At 33.7% G+C, this 18,591-nt stretch overlaps 1 protein-coding gene across 2 annotated transcripts in view; it reads right to left on the bottom strand.

The window, feature by feature from the left end:
- The window catches only part of aPKC (protein kinase C iota type), a 207,005-nt gene that overhangs the window by 19,561 nt on the left and 168,853 nt on the right, over positions 1–18,591 (bottom strand). For both annotated transcript variants that reach the window (XM_089632196.1, XM_089632190.1), the window contains one exon: positions 5,993–6,043. In XM_089632196.1, the coding sequence (XP_089488322.1) occupies positions 5,993–6,043 (51 nt within the window). The remainder of the gene's footprint in view (positions 1–5,992; positions 6,044–18,591) is intronic.

Here is an 18,591-nt window from a genome sequence, read left to right on the forward strand (position 1 = left end):
AAAATATTTCCCGCATTTCCATAAAGTGGTTAATTGTTAAATGTAATTTGTATACCGCACGTTAACACATTCCACGAATTAGACTTTGTTTATTGTTGCTTTAAAACCCAATTTACGGCTGTGAACGTACACGTAATGAACACTGGAATATTAGAGCGAAGTTTCATGAAATTATAGTCGTGTTTTAGTAGAAGCCAGCTCCCGGGAGCGGCCAGCAAACTTCACTATCCAAGCAAGATACTGGTCCAGTGGCTTGCTCCATAAAAGCTAAAATATTTTTATTTAGTTAACACACGCCCGTTAAAAAGGCTTTTACACATACATTTAAATAATTCATTTGATATGCTCACAAACATTGTTAGATATCTGACATAAACCTATGTAAAATTATTGTACAAGAAAGAAAAATATGTAGTTAGGTACGTAATAGGAAATAATAAATCATATTTCAAAAAAAAATTCAAATTTCACGATGCTATATTACCATAAGAAATTATTTTTATATTTTCTTTCGAGTATTATATTGCCCTGAAGAAGTTACGGTAGTAGAGAAACTAGCTGTAACTCGCCACGCGTTGCTATGGCTCAGTCTGTCTGTGTAGATAGAGAAACAATACCGCGTTTTGCTTTTATGTCCAACAGATGGCGCCGAAAAAAAAACAACATGTTCTTACCTGCCCCAGGTGACATCTATATATATAAAAAATACGAGCGTACTCGAATGCAACGTTTTATCAAAATTTCAAAGCAATCGGTCTAGAACTTTCGGAGATTTAAGATTTTGAACGAACGAATACTATTTATTTATACAGAAAATTATTATTTATTGGGATATTTATAATTTTCTGTTACAATATTTCATATCTTCCATAAATGAGGATAATCAACACATGAAAAGCCACAGCCCTTGGGTCAGGGAGCAATGCACCCCACTGCCTGGAACTGGTATCGGAACTCGAGTAGTACTCCAGCCTCAGTAGAGTATAATCCAATGAATAGTGCAGGATAAGGCCCCCTTTGCTTATGAACAATATTCCCGAGGAAACTCCTCCAAGCAGCCAGTTTACGCTGGGACTACCTTCGCCCCGATATCGGGCACTATCGGATACTTGCAAGGCGAGAACCCGCTTTAATTAATACACATTTTAAATATTTACTAGTAAGACATTTATGGATAATGATTATCTAGCTCCTCCAATTTGCATAATTTGGATTTTAACGGAATATGTAGGTACTATCTGCCTGAAAGTTTGATGCCATCCGAAAAAATTATGCGTAACCGGGTATGAAAAATATATTCTATTTTATAATTTTGGCAAGCTCGATGTATAGTTACATACGTATAATAATACTGGTTCACGTGCGATGATGAAAAAGCCACAACCCGCGGTGTTTTGTGGTTGGAAATTTATAATTTGTGAATTACAAAGACGATCAAATCAATTTTATTTTATTTTTTTAATTACTTTTGGCGTTTATTTTAAACTAGCTGATGTGTACGTATTATTCACATAATAACCTTTCGAAAGAAATTCTCTAAATGATAGTGAAAATCCTTTGCGTATTTTGGAAGAACTAAGCGCACAAACAGACAGACATTGCAGTATGGCAGAGATTAAAGATAACGAATAACATTTACTGTCATTGGTGGTGGATTGTAACTTACTGTAACGTAATATAATAAAATTAAAGTTGGTCCGCTAATTCAAAATCCATGTCAGGATATTTTTTACGTATATGAAACAAAACATAATTTAAATAAATAAAATATCCTTACTTGCGTAACTACGAGCCTGCATTCGAACATGCAAAAATCCTCAATCTCAATTTGCCAACAGACAAGGACTTTAAGTTGGCCACGCACACGATATGTGATTCTATAATTTAACCCTCAGGGTGTCTGGACATCCACCGTGGGTTGGTTAGTAGCTCACCACACACGCCTCGATTTTATCGGTGCAAGTGCGTTTTGCGTTCGTCGGTGTTTTGAACCCTCAAAAATGCTCATAGCATTCTAAAATATATTTTATTCACTTGGAAAGGAAATAATGTAGCTTGTCGTTCAGTCATTTGCAAATCTGTTTATTTTATCTGTGAAAAAACGCGTTGCAAAATTCATCCAAAAGTACAAAGTTCGAAGTCATAGGCCATTCATACATGGAGATACTTTCCAGCGACTCGACTTTGGTGCGTGTAGCATACGCACCGCGCGTGTATGATTAACCGGCGATTCCTGAAATTATTTAGAGTAAAAAATGTAAACGATATTTTGGTCTCCAGGGACTTTTTTAATGGTTTTTTTTCTACAAAAAAAAAAAACATCAGAAATTAGTAGGAATTGGACAGCTAGGATCGATGTGTGAGGTTGGGCGGTTACTCGACTGAGTGACCAGTATCGACATGTGGAAGAATTAAAAAATAAATGTTTTTGAATTAATTTAATATTTTGAAAAAAAAAACTATAAAAAAGTCACCGGATACCAAAATTTAAATAACATTTTTTACTTCAAATGTTGTCAAGAATCAAAGTTTGAAGTAAGTCAAGTACGTCCCTTAACACCCTGTATAATATATTTTTTTATAATATTAATGAGAACAAAATATCTGAACCTATGGGGAATGGGACATGGGGAAAGTAAATATGATTTTTTTTTCAAATGCATAAACACATTATCTGGCAAGACGTTACAAATAACAAAACACAATTTTGCAAAAAAACAGTTATGATGGCAGATGGAAAAAATGGTCACAGAAAGCCGGCGCACAGTGGGCTGAAAATCGCCTTTCATAAACATAGAGCATTAAAATGAATCATCAACATTAAAAAGGGTTTTTTTCAACTTTAGGATTTAAAAAAAAAAATCGCACCTTGCGCCACAATATGAAGTATGTCAAAAAAAAAAACAAATAAATAGTAGTATTATCTGTGTGTAAGGATAGAACGGCCAACCTTATGATTCCAGAGATAGCCTCATTTTTAATGTCAGCGCCATACAAATTTTTCTTAAAAAAATTATAACTCCTTCATTTGTACACGCAATTGCTTCGTACGACATTTTATAGCATAGTAATGATCAGCAGAATCCATTTCTAGCCAAAAAAAATACCCTTGAAAATTAAAGTCTCTATGTCTATGAAAGGCGATTTTCAGCCCACTGTGCGGCGTACTGCGGGCAATTGGTATTTTACCCCTGGCATACCAGGGGTTAATAAACTTTAAAGAATAAATAATTACATAAAATCATTGATCACAAATAATCTATGCTCCTAGCAGGACACTATAATATTCATCAAAATTCACCCATTCTAAGACCATTCATAGTTTTCATTGCTGTATCATATTCCTTACTATCTGTCTGTCTTTTGTACATACAAGCATTATGTTCTTCCCTTTTGCACGCTTCCGTTAATAATAAATAACAATCTCCAAGCTTGAGGTTTCACTAGGGGCGAATTTCGCAGACGCTAACCATTAAACCCTAGTTGCAAAACAACTACTATATTGCGGCAAGTTATGCGTGGATGATCGAGGTAAATAATAGCACGAATCAAGCCATTCTGCCCTTTATTAAAGCAGCCATTCCCTTCCATTTGCCAGCAAGTGAGAAACCGGACAGTGGGAGGTAATCCGACCGTCAGGTGATATCCACCTACGTTAAAGTTAATGGGGTTTGCAAGCGAAATCTCTCTCGGGATAGTTAATCTGAACATATTAATTTAATCATACTTCGTCCAGTAACAGATAAATAATATATTGTTTGATGCTAGAATGTAACTAAATGAGTCATTGAGTTATTTACAAATATGTCCAGGGTATTATTTACTCTTCGTAAATGAAAAAAAAAACTTACCACTCGTGCATATTTCGAAAATTTGTAAATATTAAATATAATATTATAAATTGGGATTGTAATAAAGTGATAGATAAATGAATATTTTAAAAGCCATATCTAATAATTAATTAAGTACCTTAGTGTTATTTTAATATACCGTCCCAAAATAAATAAATATGAATATTAATTTTTTTTTTAAACACAGTACATACACATAAAATAGGGAAACGGTTAATATGTACTTTTAAAATAAAATAAAAACATTGTGTATTAGTTATAGTTATAGATAATAATGAGAAGTAAATATTTCAGTTTCAGGAAATGGAAAATAATGCATTTAATAGTTAATAGTATAAAGGTTAGTTCTTTCTTCTCTTATTTAATTTCAAATATGAAGCCACACGGAGAAAACTTAGTGATATGAAATATTGTAAATTTATTAAAAATCTGGTTAAATTATTTGTTTTTCTGTTAAAAAAACTGGCCCGGAGGCGTACAACGAATGAATTGACAAATTTCATAACAAACTATCAGTAAAGCACAGGGACATCCCTAGCATGGCGGATGAATTATCACAAATATGTATAAATGTTCAACAAGTTCTTATAATAAAATAAATAAATAAAAAAGCACGAATGTGTTATGAGGAAGAAGGAACACGAGTTGTTAAAAATTATAATACTTCCGCATCTCATCCAATATATTCATTCGGACAAGGCCACCTGCGTAAACACGTGTTCAGATATATTCTGAATGGCTAATATTTTATTAGGAAATGGACATGCAGTTACAGTTTTAACAGCATTTTGAGAAAAAGCCGTACTCATTTTTCTCCAGGATCCTGTAAGTGGTTCCCAGGTTCTTAGTTTGGGTTTAGCTAAAAAAGGCAGCCTAAAAAAACTATTTTATTATTCAATTTTTGTTAGAACAACTTTTCTTTTAATAATTGAAGGTTATACCCATCAATGTAATATATCACTGAAGAAGAAGATCTAATGAATTTAAATTTAAATCCTGGGTTCGATTTCCAGTTCAGACCGTTACTTTATATTTTTCTGTGTCTTGTTCTGTTTCATGTTTCCTTTAGATTTATTAGTTTTATTTTCGTCTTCAATGATATTTTAATATCATTATATTAAAACATGACGTCAAAAAGAGATGTAAAATTTTCCCTTTTTAGCGAAATTGCTACAAAAATGCATTATTTACGGGAAACTGAAATACTTACTTCTCATTGTTATCTAACTGATAAAAAGTGTTTATATGTATTAACTCACTTTTTTAAATTTTTTTTTATAGTGAATACCTCACAAGAGTCCCAACTGCTCCCGTCTGGAGCCAGTGAGACTATGGCATCCCCAATTGGGGGATGTTGTGAGGCTGAAGGTAAGTGGGGAAGGGAAAGAGGAAGGTGGGGAAGTACCTGGCTATTCAGATCTAGTCACTAAACACGGCTAAAGCCATTTGGAGCAACGTTTCAATTCTGAATGGTGGTCTTACACCAGGGCGATACTGGTAGTATCTTCCACTCTGGAACGTGCCGCAAATATACTATATATTATTTTAATTAATTAATTGTGAAATAACACAAATTAATCAAATAAAATTACTTAATATAAAATACACACTACAAATGCCTTCCATGTAGATTTGCAGTCGCCACTGACTACCTTTTGGTTCTAGCCCATTTAGCACGCGCTTTGTCCCTCTCACACTATCTGACATCGTGTATCACCATTACACTTGAACGAATTGATAATGATGATGAAACTAATTTCCATATTTGAAATTTAAGCAGACTTTTGGATCACGAAACACGCCCACATCCCATTTCTTGTATTTTTCTTTATTCTATGGAAAAACTTGAATTGATCGATTGACAATCAAAAAGCACTATGAAACAACATGAAAGGTGCCTACAAATACCTTTATTTAATAAAGAATAACAGCATTTATTGATGATTGAGGTGTACAGAAATAATAACGATGCACTCTAGTTAGCAATCGAAATCACTCTGGGAAACTGGAAAAAAAATAGCGGGGGAATAGAAGAATTTTATGAACGCCATAAAACTGGAGAAACAACGATATTTTATTTTATTTTATTTCGTTGCGCCCTTCGCCCTTCAAAAATACGAATAAAGTGTATTTGTACTCACTGTCCTCCCCCATACACGGCATCCCTGGCGCCGCCGGAACATTTGGGAAAACTGAAACAGAACGGAGAAACACATTAGTCAAGTCACATTAAAGGTATGATTAATGAAGCGGAAACGTGTCCAACAACACAGGCACACCGAACTAACAAGCGAACGAACGAAATGTGGACATACTGCGAATAATGAAAATTTATAACATACACACACACAAACCGGGAGGCTATCGCTAAAGCAGCTTATACCCAATCTATTCCACGACAAACAGGCTATGTACGTTTCTGTGTTTCTCATCTTCAAACGCAAGCAATATTACCCAATCGTGGAACAATTTATTATAATTATTTTAAAATAATAAAACGATATCAAAGTTTTAAAGTTCAGCCATGTTCATTAATTTAACGGGTCACAGCTGTTTCGCCTTCTGAAAGAGAAACAACTGTCTTTATAAAACGTATTTGGTTTATACAAAATGATAAATATAAACGGTACTTAATGGAGATTTGAAAACTAAAAAATCGATAACACTATGCGTAGAATAAAGAAGAAAACTAGAAATGCCTTCCATATAAATTTGAATTGAAACAAATCAGTCCAAGGTCGATCGTGAATGACACGCTTCCAAAGAGCGAGCGGGTTATTTTTTTGTCAGCACCCGGGTCTTGCGACCCTTTCTTGCGACCTACTCTTGCAACCCGCTGCCGGTGTGGCGAGGCGAACGCCCATAGATTGTCAGCACCCGGATGCCGGCTACCGGTGTGGCGTGGCGTGGCGTGGCGTGACGTGGCGTGGCGTGGCGTGGCGTGGCGTGGCGTGGCGTGGCGTGGCGTGGCGTGACGTGGCGAGCGACTATAGAAGATCCGTGAATTTTGTAGATCAAGCATCACGTCTCGAATCACTTTCTCGGGACAGCCAACATGTATCTACTTAATAGAAATTCCAGAAATCTAAAATATACTATTTGGTGAAACACAGTTTTGTATGGAAATATAGGCCTAAATTGAGCTTATATTTGGATCACGAAACACGCATATAGGGCACATCTTGTATTATTATTTTTTTAATGTGTTTATTAAAAAACATCATTTACAGAATATAGGTAACAGTGTACATAGTAAAAATTTCACATAATGTTATACATATGAAAGACCTTAATAAAACTGTTAGTTATATCCACAGACATAGGAATTAATAGACGAGAAGATAATGGCGAGGGGTAAAATCAACTGTTGAAGAACGAAGGGAGTAAGGCTGACTGTGATTCGTCAATAAATCAATCTGACAGTAAATAGGCATCTCGCATTATAATATCACCATTTAGTTCTTAAAAGTAAAATCTGCTTTTGAATGAATAGACATTTCTACATGGGAGCGCAAATTACTCGCCACGTTATGAACTAATTTGCGAAGTCCAAATTCGGCAAAGTAAGGCAGCTTCTATTTTCAGAGTCGTAGTTAGTTTCAGAGTATTTAGTTAAGACACTTTTACAAATGTCTCATAATTTACTTACCCCAGTAAACAACGATGAGCACACTTGAGAATCGCTACATTGTGATGTGATAGTATATGTTTCTAAAACTGATCCATATAATACGGTGTGAATAAGCTTAAAATAAAGTAAAATAATGCTTACTTATGGAATGTAATACGACAATTGGGTTTATTCTCTTTTTCACATCTATTTTTACAAGTTTTCATATCACGTCAAGTGATATCAAGTCAACATTTTGCCGTGTAATTTCGTAAAATGAACCGATGATGCCTCGACCATAGTTCGCACAAGAATGATGACGTCACGTTTTCAAATTTCACTTGATGCCATATGCGAGCCCAGCCGGCTCAATGGAACCGGTATGGGGAGTGGGGATAATACGCTTTTAATCACTTAGGGCAGGTCTACTAATATTCATATGTCTATGGTTATATCTTAATTTACACGTTATTAAGTATTCAGTGTATATTTTCTTTATTCCATGTATGCAAGAGTCATATGTCTTCTATCGGGAAAATTGTAGACGCACGGAGAAAACTTAGGTACTGATTTAAAATATTGCTAATTTATTAAAAATATGTTCATATTATTAGTATTCGTGTTAAAAATAGGACTGCAGGCCTTTAACTAATGAATTGACAGATTTCCTAATAAACTATTAGTAAAAATCGAATGTGTGATGGTGATGGCGGAGCACAGGTTTATAAAAATTTGAATATTTTCGCATTTCGTTTTAATATAATAACAGGATAAACGCAGCTGCATGAACACGTGCTCCGATATATTATGAAAGTACTAATAGTTAATTAGGAAATGGCCACTCTTCTTCGGCCACTTGTTTGTATTTTTTAAGGACTCTGTTAGATCTTAATTTATACTGTTTAGAACCAAAGTTTCATGGATGCACAATTTTTGTCATTTATAGAACCATATTTTACCTGTTCTATAATAATGCATTCAGCGAAACCAATAAAGCAGAATTTTCGTACCGTCTCAAGATAGGTTCGATGTACCTTCCACACTGATCGTTATGAATAATAAATAGCTATTTCAATAGAGATAAGAGATGTCTCAAGACGTTGCTTATAAAGATAACTAGAAAGCTTGCAATTTCCCCCAGCTATCGTCGTGAAGTGGTGAGATGAATACGGTCGATGGACTTCCATTCCTTTACCATTACCTACCACAAAAGATTCCAGGAAAGAAAGATAAGAAAAAAGTTGGTTTGATATTCAATAATCTAGATTACTCTCTGCTTGTAAGCAATACTAAAGTTTGTTTGTTTTTGAATCTTTGTTTAGATGTACGCAAATTTTTTCATACATCTAGTAGGAAAATATAAAAAATACAAAAAATAACAATTACATTTTAAGAGAAAAAGATAAATACACAAAATTATATTATATAAGATATCTAGGTGACTAAAATAATATTGGTGAGTATGTTCAACAATCAAAAATTATTTTTTACATATAAAGCACATGTCCTACGAAAAGTGCTAACGTGCGGTAACTTCCGGGGAGATTCTATATGATAGTACAATTAAAAAAGTGGAAAAATATTTTTCGAAATTCCAACGTTTTAAGGAAGTTTTTAGGCAAAAAAACTTGTTAGTATGGAAAAATAAATATTCTTCTATAAAAAATATTTTTGTATGGGAAAATAAAACATTGTTATTTCCTAAAAACGTACTTATCTTTTTTACTTCTACCACCATGTAGAATCACATACCGAAGTTAGCGCACTTTACCCCAGGACACCCTGTATAATGAAATCGTATCTCATGGATGTTTTTTGTACGTCAATCTATGATAATAAAAGGCTAATTAAATTAACCCCTCCGGCTAATTTGTTCGTTTTTTTAAATGTTATAGTGAAAAATATTATCTAAACGGTGTTAGAGAGAGAAAACACCATGCTTTGTATTACAATCTGTCAGCTAACCACAGAATAATTATATGTGCATCTTTATGAAAACAAAGGTTCTATAGCAATTTGAAAAAACATGATGAAATTTCGTGAATATTTTTATATGAAACAACTAAAAAGTGAGGTAACAAAAACGTTCGTAATACATTTGTCTAATAAAATGTGTGTTTTTCAATACAATTTTTCTTTATCAGTCATTTTAGTCAGAATAAAGGTGAGATCAAACAAACTGTGAAATGTTCAAATTTGCGGATTAAAGATTTCAAGAATGAAAGAATAAGATGAAGATGATCACAGTTTTAAAATACAAAATAGGCAACAAAAGTATTTATGTACTGTTTAAAATTTGACATTAAATTATAAATTATAACACTTCTTAAAATTACAAATTTGATCCGCTCACAAAATATTACGTATTTGCGTAATTACAAGGATACGAGACATTATAAAACAAGAGCAATTTTCATTATAGCACTAGAATAAGTGCAGTATTTGAAGTGGCATAACACAAGAAACAAGATGAAATTAATCGTGAGAGACAGATGAATAATTGGCTTGAGGACGGATGAGGGGATGGTGTAACGGGTGACTTGAAACTGTTTGAAGGGTGAAAAATAATAATACTATAATCTTTTGGATCTTTAATCTTTTGGTTCAATCTCATGTTCATTCATCTCATTCGACTACTGTGAAGCCAACATGTTCAAAATATACACGGTGTCAGAAAACTTGTGGTACAAGCGGGAAACTGGTGAATCTACATTACACATCCCAAAATACTTATTTTTTAGATCTGATTTGTTTAAAACTTTAACTTTAATTTTATTCCATTTTTAGATGCAAAGGGTTAAAAAAAACTTTTGTAGACAGATCTACGCTTCGACGCATTTTAAAAGACAAAAAGCTGATATTAACCCCATGGCACAAATCTTTTTTTTTCCAAATTTGACCGAAAAACTTGTAACTTCGGCTAGATTTACTCGAAAATGAAAGATCAAATCAAAAAATTATACCAGAAAATCGACTGCAAATGTGACGTAGATTCACCAGTTTCTCACTTGTATACGAGTACAGTAAAATTTGTTTTTTTAAGGTTGTACGTTTACATACACAATTGCGACTAATGAAGGACCAGAAAATGTGACACAATATATCTACTAGGTACAGGTTTGTGTTTAACACACAACATATTCAACTCTGTACAAATATCTAATTGAATTACGGAAGTAATAGGTATTTAGAATCATTTCGGATTGTAAAAATGCTTTCAAAGAATACTGCGAAAATCGGTAAGCTTTTCTCTCAACGTAAGTTTACAAAAATGGTGAAATATTTGTATAGTCGCGGTACCAGGAGATGTTAACGTAAACCACTCCTGAAACGGGGGGTGATCGGGTAGCCAATAAATAATATTCGCAAATTACACAGAAAATTGCCAGTATCTCAGTAACTATTGATTTCCGCTTAGGTCCGTGCTCCGGGGACCATAAGGTACGAGGAGGTGGGCGCTAGACATAGGCGGTGATGAAACTGTACCGGAGGTAGAACTAATCAATGTTATCGTTCGATACCCAAATCTCTAAATTAATACTTCTAAATATTCTAGTATAGTTATCAGAACTGCGTATAAAATAATATAGACATAGAAAACCAGTCTAGACCTGGCAAGTAAAGGACACCATGTCCACACTTTCCGCCATTGACCTTTATATATTGTGTTTTTAGATTTATATATTTTTATCCATCTAAGGGTATAGAAAAAAATTAAAATTTCACGTAATAAGTAAAATATCAGTGATTTCAAAAATTCTACAGGGTTTTCGAATAAAAGGTGTTATTTTGATATTCAATCGTAAAAGATCAATGGTTTCGTTGCTTGTGTGGCACGTAGCGCCGTTTTGTTGAAAGTAAACGTTGTCCAGATCGATACGATCCAATTCCGGCCATAAAAAATCATTAATCATCCCTCGATAGCGCAATCCATTCACTGTAACTGTTGCTCCAGCCTCATTTTCGAAAAAATAAGGTCCAATGACTCCGCCGGACCATAAACCGCACCAAACAGTCACACGTTGAGGATAGAGAGGCTTTTCAACAATAACTCTTTGGGTTTTCCGAGCCCCAGATGCGACAATTTTGCTTGTTTACGAAGCCACCGAGGTGGAAATAAGCCTCATCACTCAAGATGATTTGCATTTGATTCACTCAAGTGAATTTTAATCATTTCAATGCATTGTTGAAGCGTGTATCGTTCCATTTTTATTAATGGCGTAGTTAGGTACTTGTCAAATGTCAAAAAATGACAGCTTCAAAAATAACATCTACCGAAATGGCGGGCTATTCAAAATAACACCTCTTATTGGAAAATCCTGTATATGCCTCTAACCATCTTTCGTTTTATGGAGACAGGTAGTCAAAATGTTAAAATCATTGAATACTTCTTGAAACAGAATAACATTTATCTGAATAATACGGAATATCCCGCTTTTAGTGTTTCAGAGGATAAAATAGTTCTTGATACAGAGTAACATTTTTATGAATAATACGGATTATCGTGTAATATTCATAAAAATGTTACACGATATAAAGAAGTTTTTAATGATTTTAAAAACTTCTTAATACCGAGTAACATTTTATGAATAGTACGGAATATCGTGCTTTTTGTGTTACAGAGGAAAAAATATAGATTTTATTGATACTTTGCACTTATTTAATACATTCATGTAAATTCAATTTAAGATGCGGGTATGGGTACCGCTGCTCCGGAATCCATTTATCGGATAATCAACACCTCCCCATGTGGCAAGCTACGTTTGGTGACTTAGCAGGGGTGCCCGGGTTCATGGGGTGAGGATTGTCTAGGTCTTGGCGGTGGATGCGTCTGACCACTTGCAGAGTGGCAGGCCGGATCGGGAGAGACTGGTTGAGGGAGACCTTTTGAGTATTTTCCATAAATACGATTAATTAATTAAAAAAATATTAAAAGTGAGCAGTTTTAGGATTGCCCTAATGATGGAATCAAGTGGAATAAATAATAAAGACAGTAAATATTTTTTTTTTATATCAATTCGTATATTGCAATTATGGTAGTTAGAACAAAGTAAATATTTTTTTAGAGTGCGAGATAAATTTATGTTTAAAATTTTGAGGAAAGCACAGTTAATACGCATTTGATACATTTACATTTAAAAAATGTCTAATTCCGCTAACTCCTACGCTAATCATTGCGAAAAAATAAAATTACTACACTAACTAACTAACTAACCTAACCTAATAATACAATGTTCATTATACAATTAAGGCGATGCCATACGTAGTAATGCAAAATCATGTGTTTTTGGTTGGAAAATTTGGTCGCCTTGAAATATTTCAGATGATTTATTTAAATACTGCGAGTAGAATACATCTTGGCCTTTGAAATAATCGAGTATTTTTTAGATAAGTCTTTTTATAAGCCCAGAAAAAAATAATGTAAAGGCCTATAAAAACTGCTTTAAAGTTCAAAATCTCCTACTTACGAACCCATTTTCGGTGATTTTATTGTATAATGTGGCAAATAAAGTTATTTATAAAATGATCGAAAATTTCTTTAATATTTATGCCTGAACATCCACAAAATAAAACAAAAGGCACTTTTTGACCATGTTTTTTTCTTGCATTAATCAAAACAGTCGGATGGTGTTAAGCGAGAATTTAAACCTTATCGCCATCTACGTAAGGGTTATTATTGATAGCGGCTCAATTTAAAATATTACACGACGTAGTGCATCGCCTTAATAACAAACATGTACTTCTGAATAGTTATGATACTTCAAGAAAAATTGATTATTTTTTTGTTTATTACGATCATAAATGTATTAAAATACGTATTCATTACGATTTCTAGAAAATGACACAAGAAAGCTAATAAAAAATCGGTTTTTAACAAACATTCGTCAAGCATATGAGTGGTTCTGAACCCAGTACTATTTACCTTGTTTATTATTAACCTTGCATTAGAATGGTTATTTATTTATTTCTTGGCTAATTTGTATGGCACTGCTTTACAGGGGGGCATTGATTTTATTTTTAAAATATAATACGCCTAAATTAGGTCAATCTTTTAATTCAATCATTTTGACAATGACATTAATGTGGTATAAACATTATCACATTATGTTTAAAGGAATCGTCATATACCTCCTAGATGTAGGTATAATGCCACTTAATTTAAGACGAGACAATATTCTAAATTAAAGCCAGAATCTTAACGACGTAAGTGAAGCAGCCGTGCACAAAATTATGCGACGCGCGGCCCTGGTGTATTGGACAGACCAGCGGTTGAATTTGCCCTATCAGATCTCTTAAATAAAGTGGGAATCTTAACGACATAAGAAATGAGTTTTTGCAAAACTATATTCGGCGTGCAGCTCGGCGTAATGGACGGACCTACGGTCGACTTTGCCCTGGCAGGCTTAGAAAATCGTTCTTTCCGTGGGGTTTATTTTAATTATTTTTTGATGAAGTTACTAATTCATCGTCTAGAAAAATAAAATCTGGTGCTTACCGCTAAATTTACAGTAAAATTTTTACATAAAATATTTTAATTGTAAGGTCCTGTTTTTATTAATCTTAAAAATAAATGTCTTACATCCGTAGGGTTACCTCTTGAGACATTTGAGATTTTAGTAATACGTTCATCATAAATAATTAAAATGTGAACTTCGCGAAAAACCCCGTTTTTAAAGTCTTATGTCGCCCTAAGAATATCTATAAATCAATGAGGAACGTACTTTGGTATTAAATATGATTTAAGATTTTCAGATAACACATCTGCCCTGATGATGGACACTGCAATGCTGTCCGAAACGTTGGCTAAAGAAGGAGTTAGCGCAACACGGCATAATACCCCAAAAACAAGTAACAAAAATACTTTGGTATTAATAATATTAAATAAACAGTCTCCCCTTGTTCATTCTAACTATTTTTGGAAGTAGTAGTAACTTGAAAGAACCTATAAAATGGTTATAATTTAAAAATATATAATATATTTATGAATTACAACACTCTTCGTCGGTATATAATGTTATCTTTCCTGCTGTCATCAATTATTACTGACACTGAAATTAATTACTATCAGAATGTAATTATTATTATTGTCAAAACTGATTGATATATTAATTAATTGGTATGAAGTTCTCCAAATCAAATTTATATAATTAAGGTAAAATTAGTACATCATAATGTTATGACGCAATGTACTGAACTTTATCATTAACCAACTCATAAATATAAAAGTAAAACAACAATAAAATATCAATAATAAAAACAAATCATAATCATTGGAATGAATTAACCCCACTGATGATATTTCTCTTCAATGTAAAAAAAACCTCCTTCAAATTTAATAGCAATTAGGGGAAGAGGGGGCAAAGTGGAAAACTTAACTTCAGTGTAGAGATTAATTAAGAAAACGTTAATTTTTTTGTTTTTAAAAGTTACAGATTTTCGGTATTTGAAAAAAAACAATGACAAAAGAGAATAGTTTTGAAAACGTATCGAAACATTACATGCAAAGGATAATATTTCAATATATCTTCGTTGCGTACATGCGAGTTAAACGTGTCGAAATTTGTCGTTTTGATATACCGACTGAGGTAGAAAATTAATTTTTACTTTCATTGTTTCCCTTCGAGAAACTTTTTTTTAATCATCTTCCTTTTCGTGGAATGGTTTCCACTTTGCCCTCTTATTCAACTTTCCACTTTGCCCGAGTGGTGTGAAACGACAAAAAACAGTATATCGAAAAAACATATCACAAGATTAAAATAACCTTAAACAATACATTACTAAATAGCAAATAACTAAATCCTTACACATATAGTATAATAATAAGCTTAATAACAAATGTTACTGGTAGATTGTAAATTTTAGATTTTAAAATTTAATACAGTATTATACAGCCCTGATGAAGCTACGGTTGGAGCAAAACCCGGTCGGCATTACGTATAAAAAATATTTGAAATTAAAACAAAGTTACTGTTTTAATTTCAATGAAAAATCAACCATTGAAGTTTAATGTTTTCGTAAAGATCTATACAAATTACTCAACACACACGTGTACCACGCTGGGTTGCCGCAACTGTTACTGCAACTGTTGCCGCATTTGTGTTATTTCACAATTAATTAATTAAAATAATATATAGTATATTTGCGGCACGTTCCAGAGTGGAAGATACTACCAGTATCGCCCTGGTGTAAGACCACCATTCAGAATTGAAACGTTGCTCCAAATGGCTTTAGCCGTGTTTAGTGACTAGATCTGAATAGCCAGGTACTTCCCCACCTTCCTCTTTCCCTTCCCCACTTACCATCAGCCTCACAACATCCCCCAATTGGGGATGCCATAGTCTCACTGGCTCCAGACGGGAGCAGTTGGGACTCTTGTGAGGAATCACTATAAAAAAAAAAAAAACTGTACAAAGTTTCTTCAGGGGCACAAGGAAGATCGTAAGCGTCAGTAAGTGAGCGAAGCGGTGGGCGGAATTGCTATTTTTTTTGTTTTATGTGAACTTCTACTTTGCCCACCCCTTCCATTTTGCCCCCCTTTACCCTAATATTGGATCATTTCTATACATACGTGAATATTAATATATGAATACAGTCAAAAAATGCACATGTGGATCCAAAGTTTTTAAAATTATTTTTAACATTAACCCCCCTCAGGAGGGCTTGAGGAAAATAATTTCCTTCAGGGCCTATGCTATCTTTGGGAGTGCTGTGTGGGGGTCTTTTTTAGACCAGTTGGAGATGTTAGAAGGTCGCCCCAAACTTGCCTCTCTCGATCTGGCATTCCATGCAGCTGGTGGGAAGTCGCATCGTGAACACACCTCCCCGATGAATCCGGGGACCCCTGTTAAATCACCAAACGTAGCGAACCACTTGGGGTGACCTATGGCAGAGATGTTGGTTATCTAATAATGATTCCAGAATTGTTCCAAATTGTATTCCAAATTGTGTGTATATTGATGAAGAAATCAATAAAAGCTAGACAAAACTAAACATATAGGTGTCATTATAGACTCAAAGCTGAACTTCTCAAAAGATTATTTTTGGATCGACAAATAAATTTAAGAAGATAAAAAGTAAATGAAGAAACATGTCAGAAATATTCAACATACTATGACCACACTGTAATTACTGTTCAAGCATTATTTTTCTCGGTAAAGAAGAGAAGATGAACAAAATGAAAGGAAATACATCAAAATAAAGCAATGCGAATAATACTAAAGCGCATCAACTCGGATAGGAGACGTGTGAAGCTAAGTTTTATGACGGTTAAGCAAATTATTTTAATTACATAAAATTAACATAGAGATGTCTAAGGAACTCAAAAGAAAAATAAAATATATCATCACAAGATACACGAGACAATAAAACACAACAAATTACATTGCCAACAAGGAAAAATCTAGCCCATAGAAATCTCTTATACAGAAAGCCGTCCAACCATATAATAAAATTCCGAAAGAAATTACTGTCATAGAAAATAAGTTTTAAATAATTTAAAATAATGGTAATTATTATTTTGGTTAGCAGTAAGAAATTCATTGTAGTACAATAAGTTTGTGGGATTTTTGTTCATGGAAACAAAAACATGATAAATAATCACAAAGTAATTTATATATCGTTTCTTTATTAGTTTTTTCGGTTGAATTATATCGGTGAATGGCGGGAAAATTTGTCGAAGTTTGGATCTGGGGTGACATACTTAACAAAGTTTGCGACATGGAGTCATGTTTTAACGTCAAGGCAAATTGGCTCGAATTTAGAAGTTTTGGTGTTAGTAATGGATATTTCAGCGTTCTTCGCAATAAAAAAATTGACTGACGACCACCAATTATTATAATAGTAGTCGCAAAAATTAAAAATATTTGGTCCGTTTTTTGGAAAATCCTGTATTTTGACATTCTTCGAAATATATTATTATATATCATCAAACTGTTCAATGTTTACGAAAAAATGATTTTTAATTAATTAATTAGTCTGTTGATTCCGTTTTCGTTCGTCTTTGACGAAATTAAAAGAAAAAAATTCGGTAGTGTAATTTATGCACAATTAATCCTGAGAACTTTGAATTAGACAAAATATTTCATACGAAATATATAGATAATGTCTTATTTTTATTTTTAACTAAGAAAATATCACAATCATAACAGGTCATATTTACGTAAAAATTCAATATGATATCCTCTTTAGTGAGCAAAATAAATAATGGTAACAATGCCCTTCTGGCGAGGAAAACTTGGATTCTACGGTGGTGTTGGGAGGTATTGGTGGTATTGGGTGGTATTGGGTGGTGTTGGGCTGCAAAGGAGGGTCGGAACAATAAAATAAGTGGAAAAGTTATAATCGCACAAAAATCGGAATCTGAAGGCGGGACAGCAAATAAATTATACCCAATTTCCGAATTCAAAAAATTTTTCACTGTAAAGTGGACGGTTTGTTTTGTAAGTATATGATTCACAAATAGTCTTCCACGTCAAGGAATGAATCAGATAAACGGAGGAAAAAACGGTTTGGAAATCCCTTTCGAATAAACTGAAAACATTGTAGAAACATAATGTTGAAATTGGAAACGAAGGGGATTGTGTGGCGAAATGAAATGGGGAAGGGAAATAGTAGAAAAATGACTAAATTACTATTAAAATCTAGGTAAGTACTTATTGAACGTATTCAGCATATTAAATTGGATTCTGAGTCTTACAACATCTTCCACTCAACAATGTTAGAAATGCTTAGTTAAAAAAAATATATAAACAGTACGATTTAGGCCCCTTTGTGTCCTTTTGAAAAGAGAGTAAGTGGAATTCTAAAGCGACACAATAGATAGACGAGCATCGAACACTTTTCATGCTACATATTTATACATCCGCGAGCCGAACTGTCTAACTGAAACTCCCTTTTTTTTTTTTTATAGTGAATACCTCACAAGAGTCCCAACTGCTCCCGTCTGGAGCCAGTGAGACTATGGCATCCCCAATTGGGGGATGTTGTGAGGCTGAAGGTAAGTGGGGAAGGGAAAGAGGAAGGTGGGGAAGTACCTGGCTATTCAGATCTAGTCACTAAAAACGGCTAAAGCCATTTGGAGCAACGTTTCAATTCTGAATGGTGGTCTTACACCAGGACGATACTGGTAGT

The sequence above is a fragment of the Hesperophylax consimilis genome, chromosome 1, assembly GCF_061612785.1.
Source record: "Hesperophylax consimilis isolate HC1 chromosome 1, BYU_Hcon_1.0, whole genome shotgun sequence".
Lineage (NCBI taxonomy): Eukaryota > Metazoa > Arthropoda > Insecta > Trichoptera > Limnephilidae > Hesperophylax > Hesperophylax consimilis.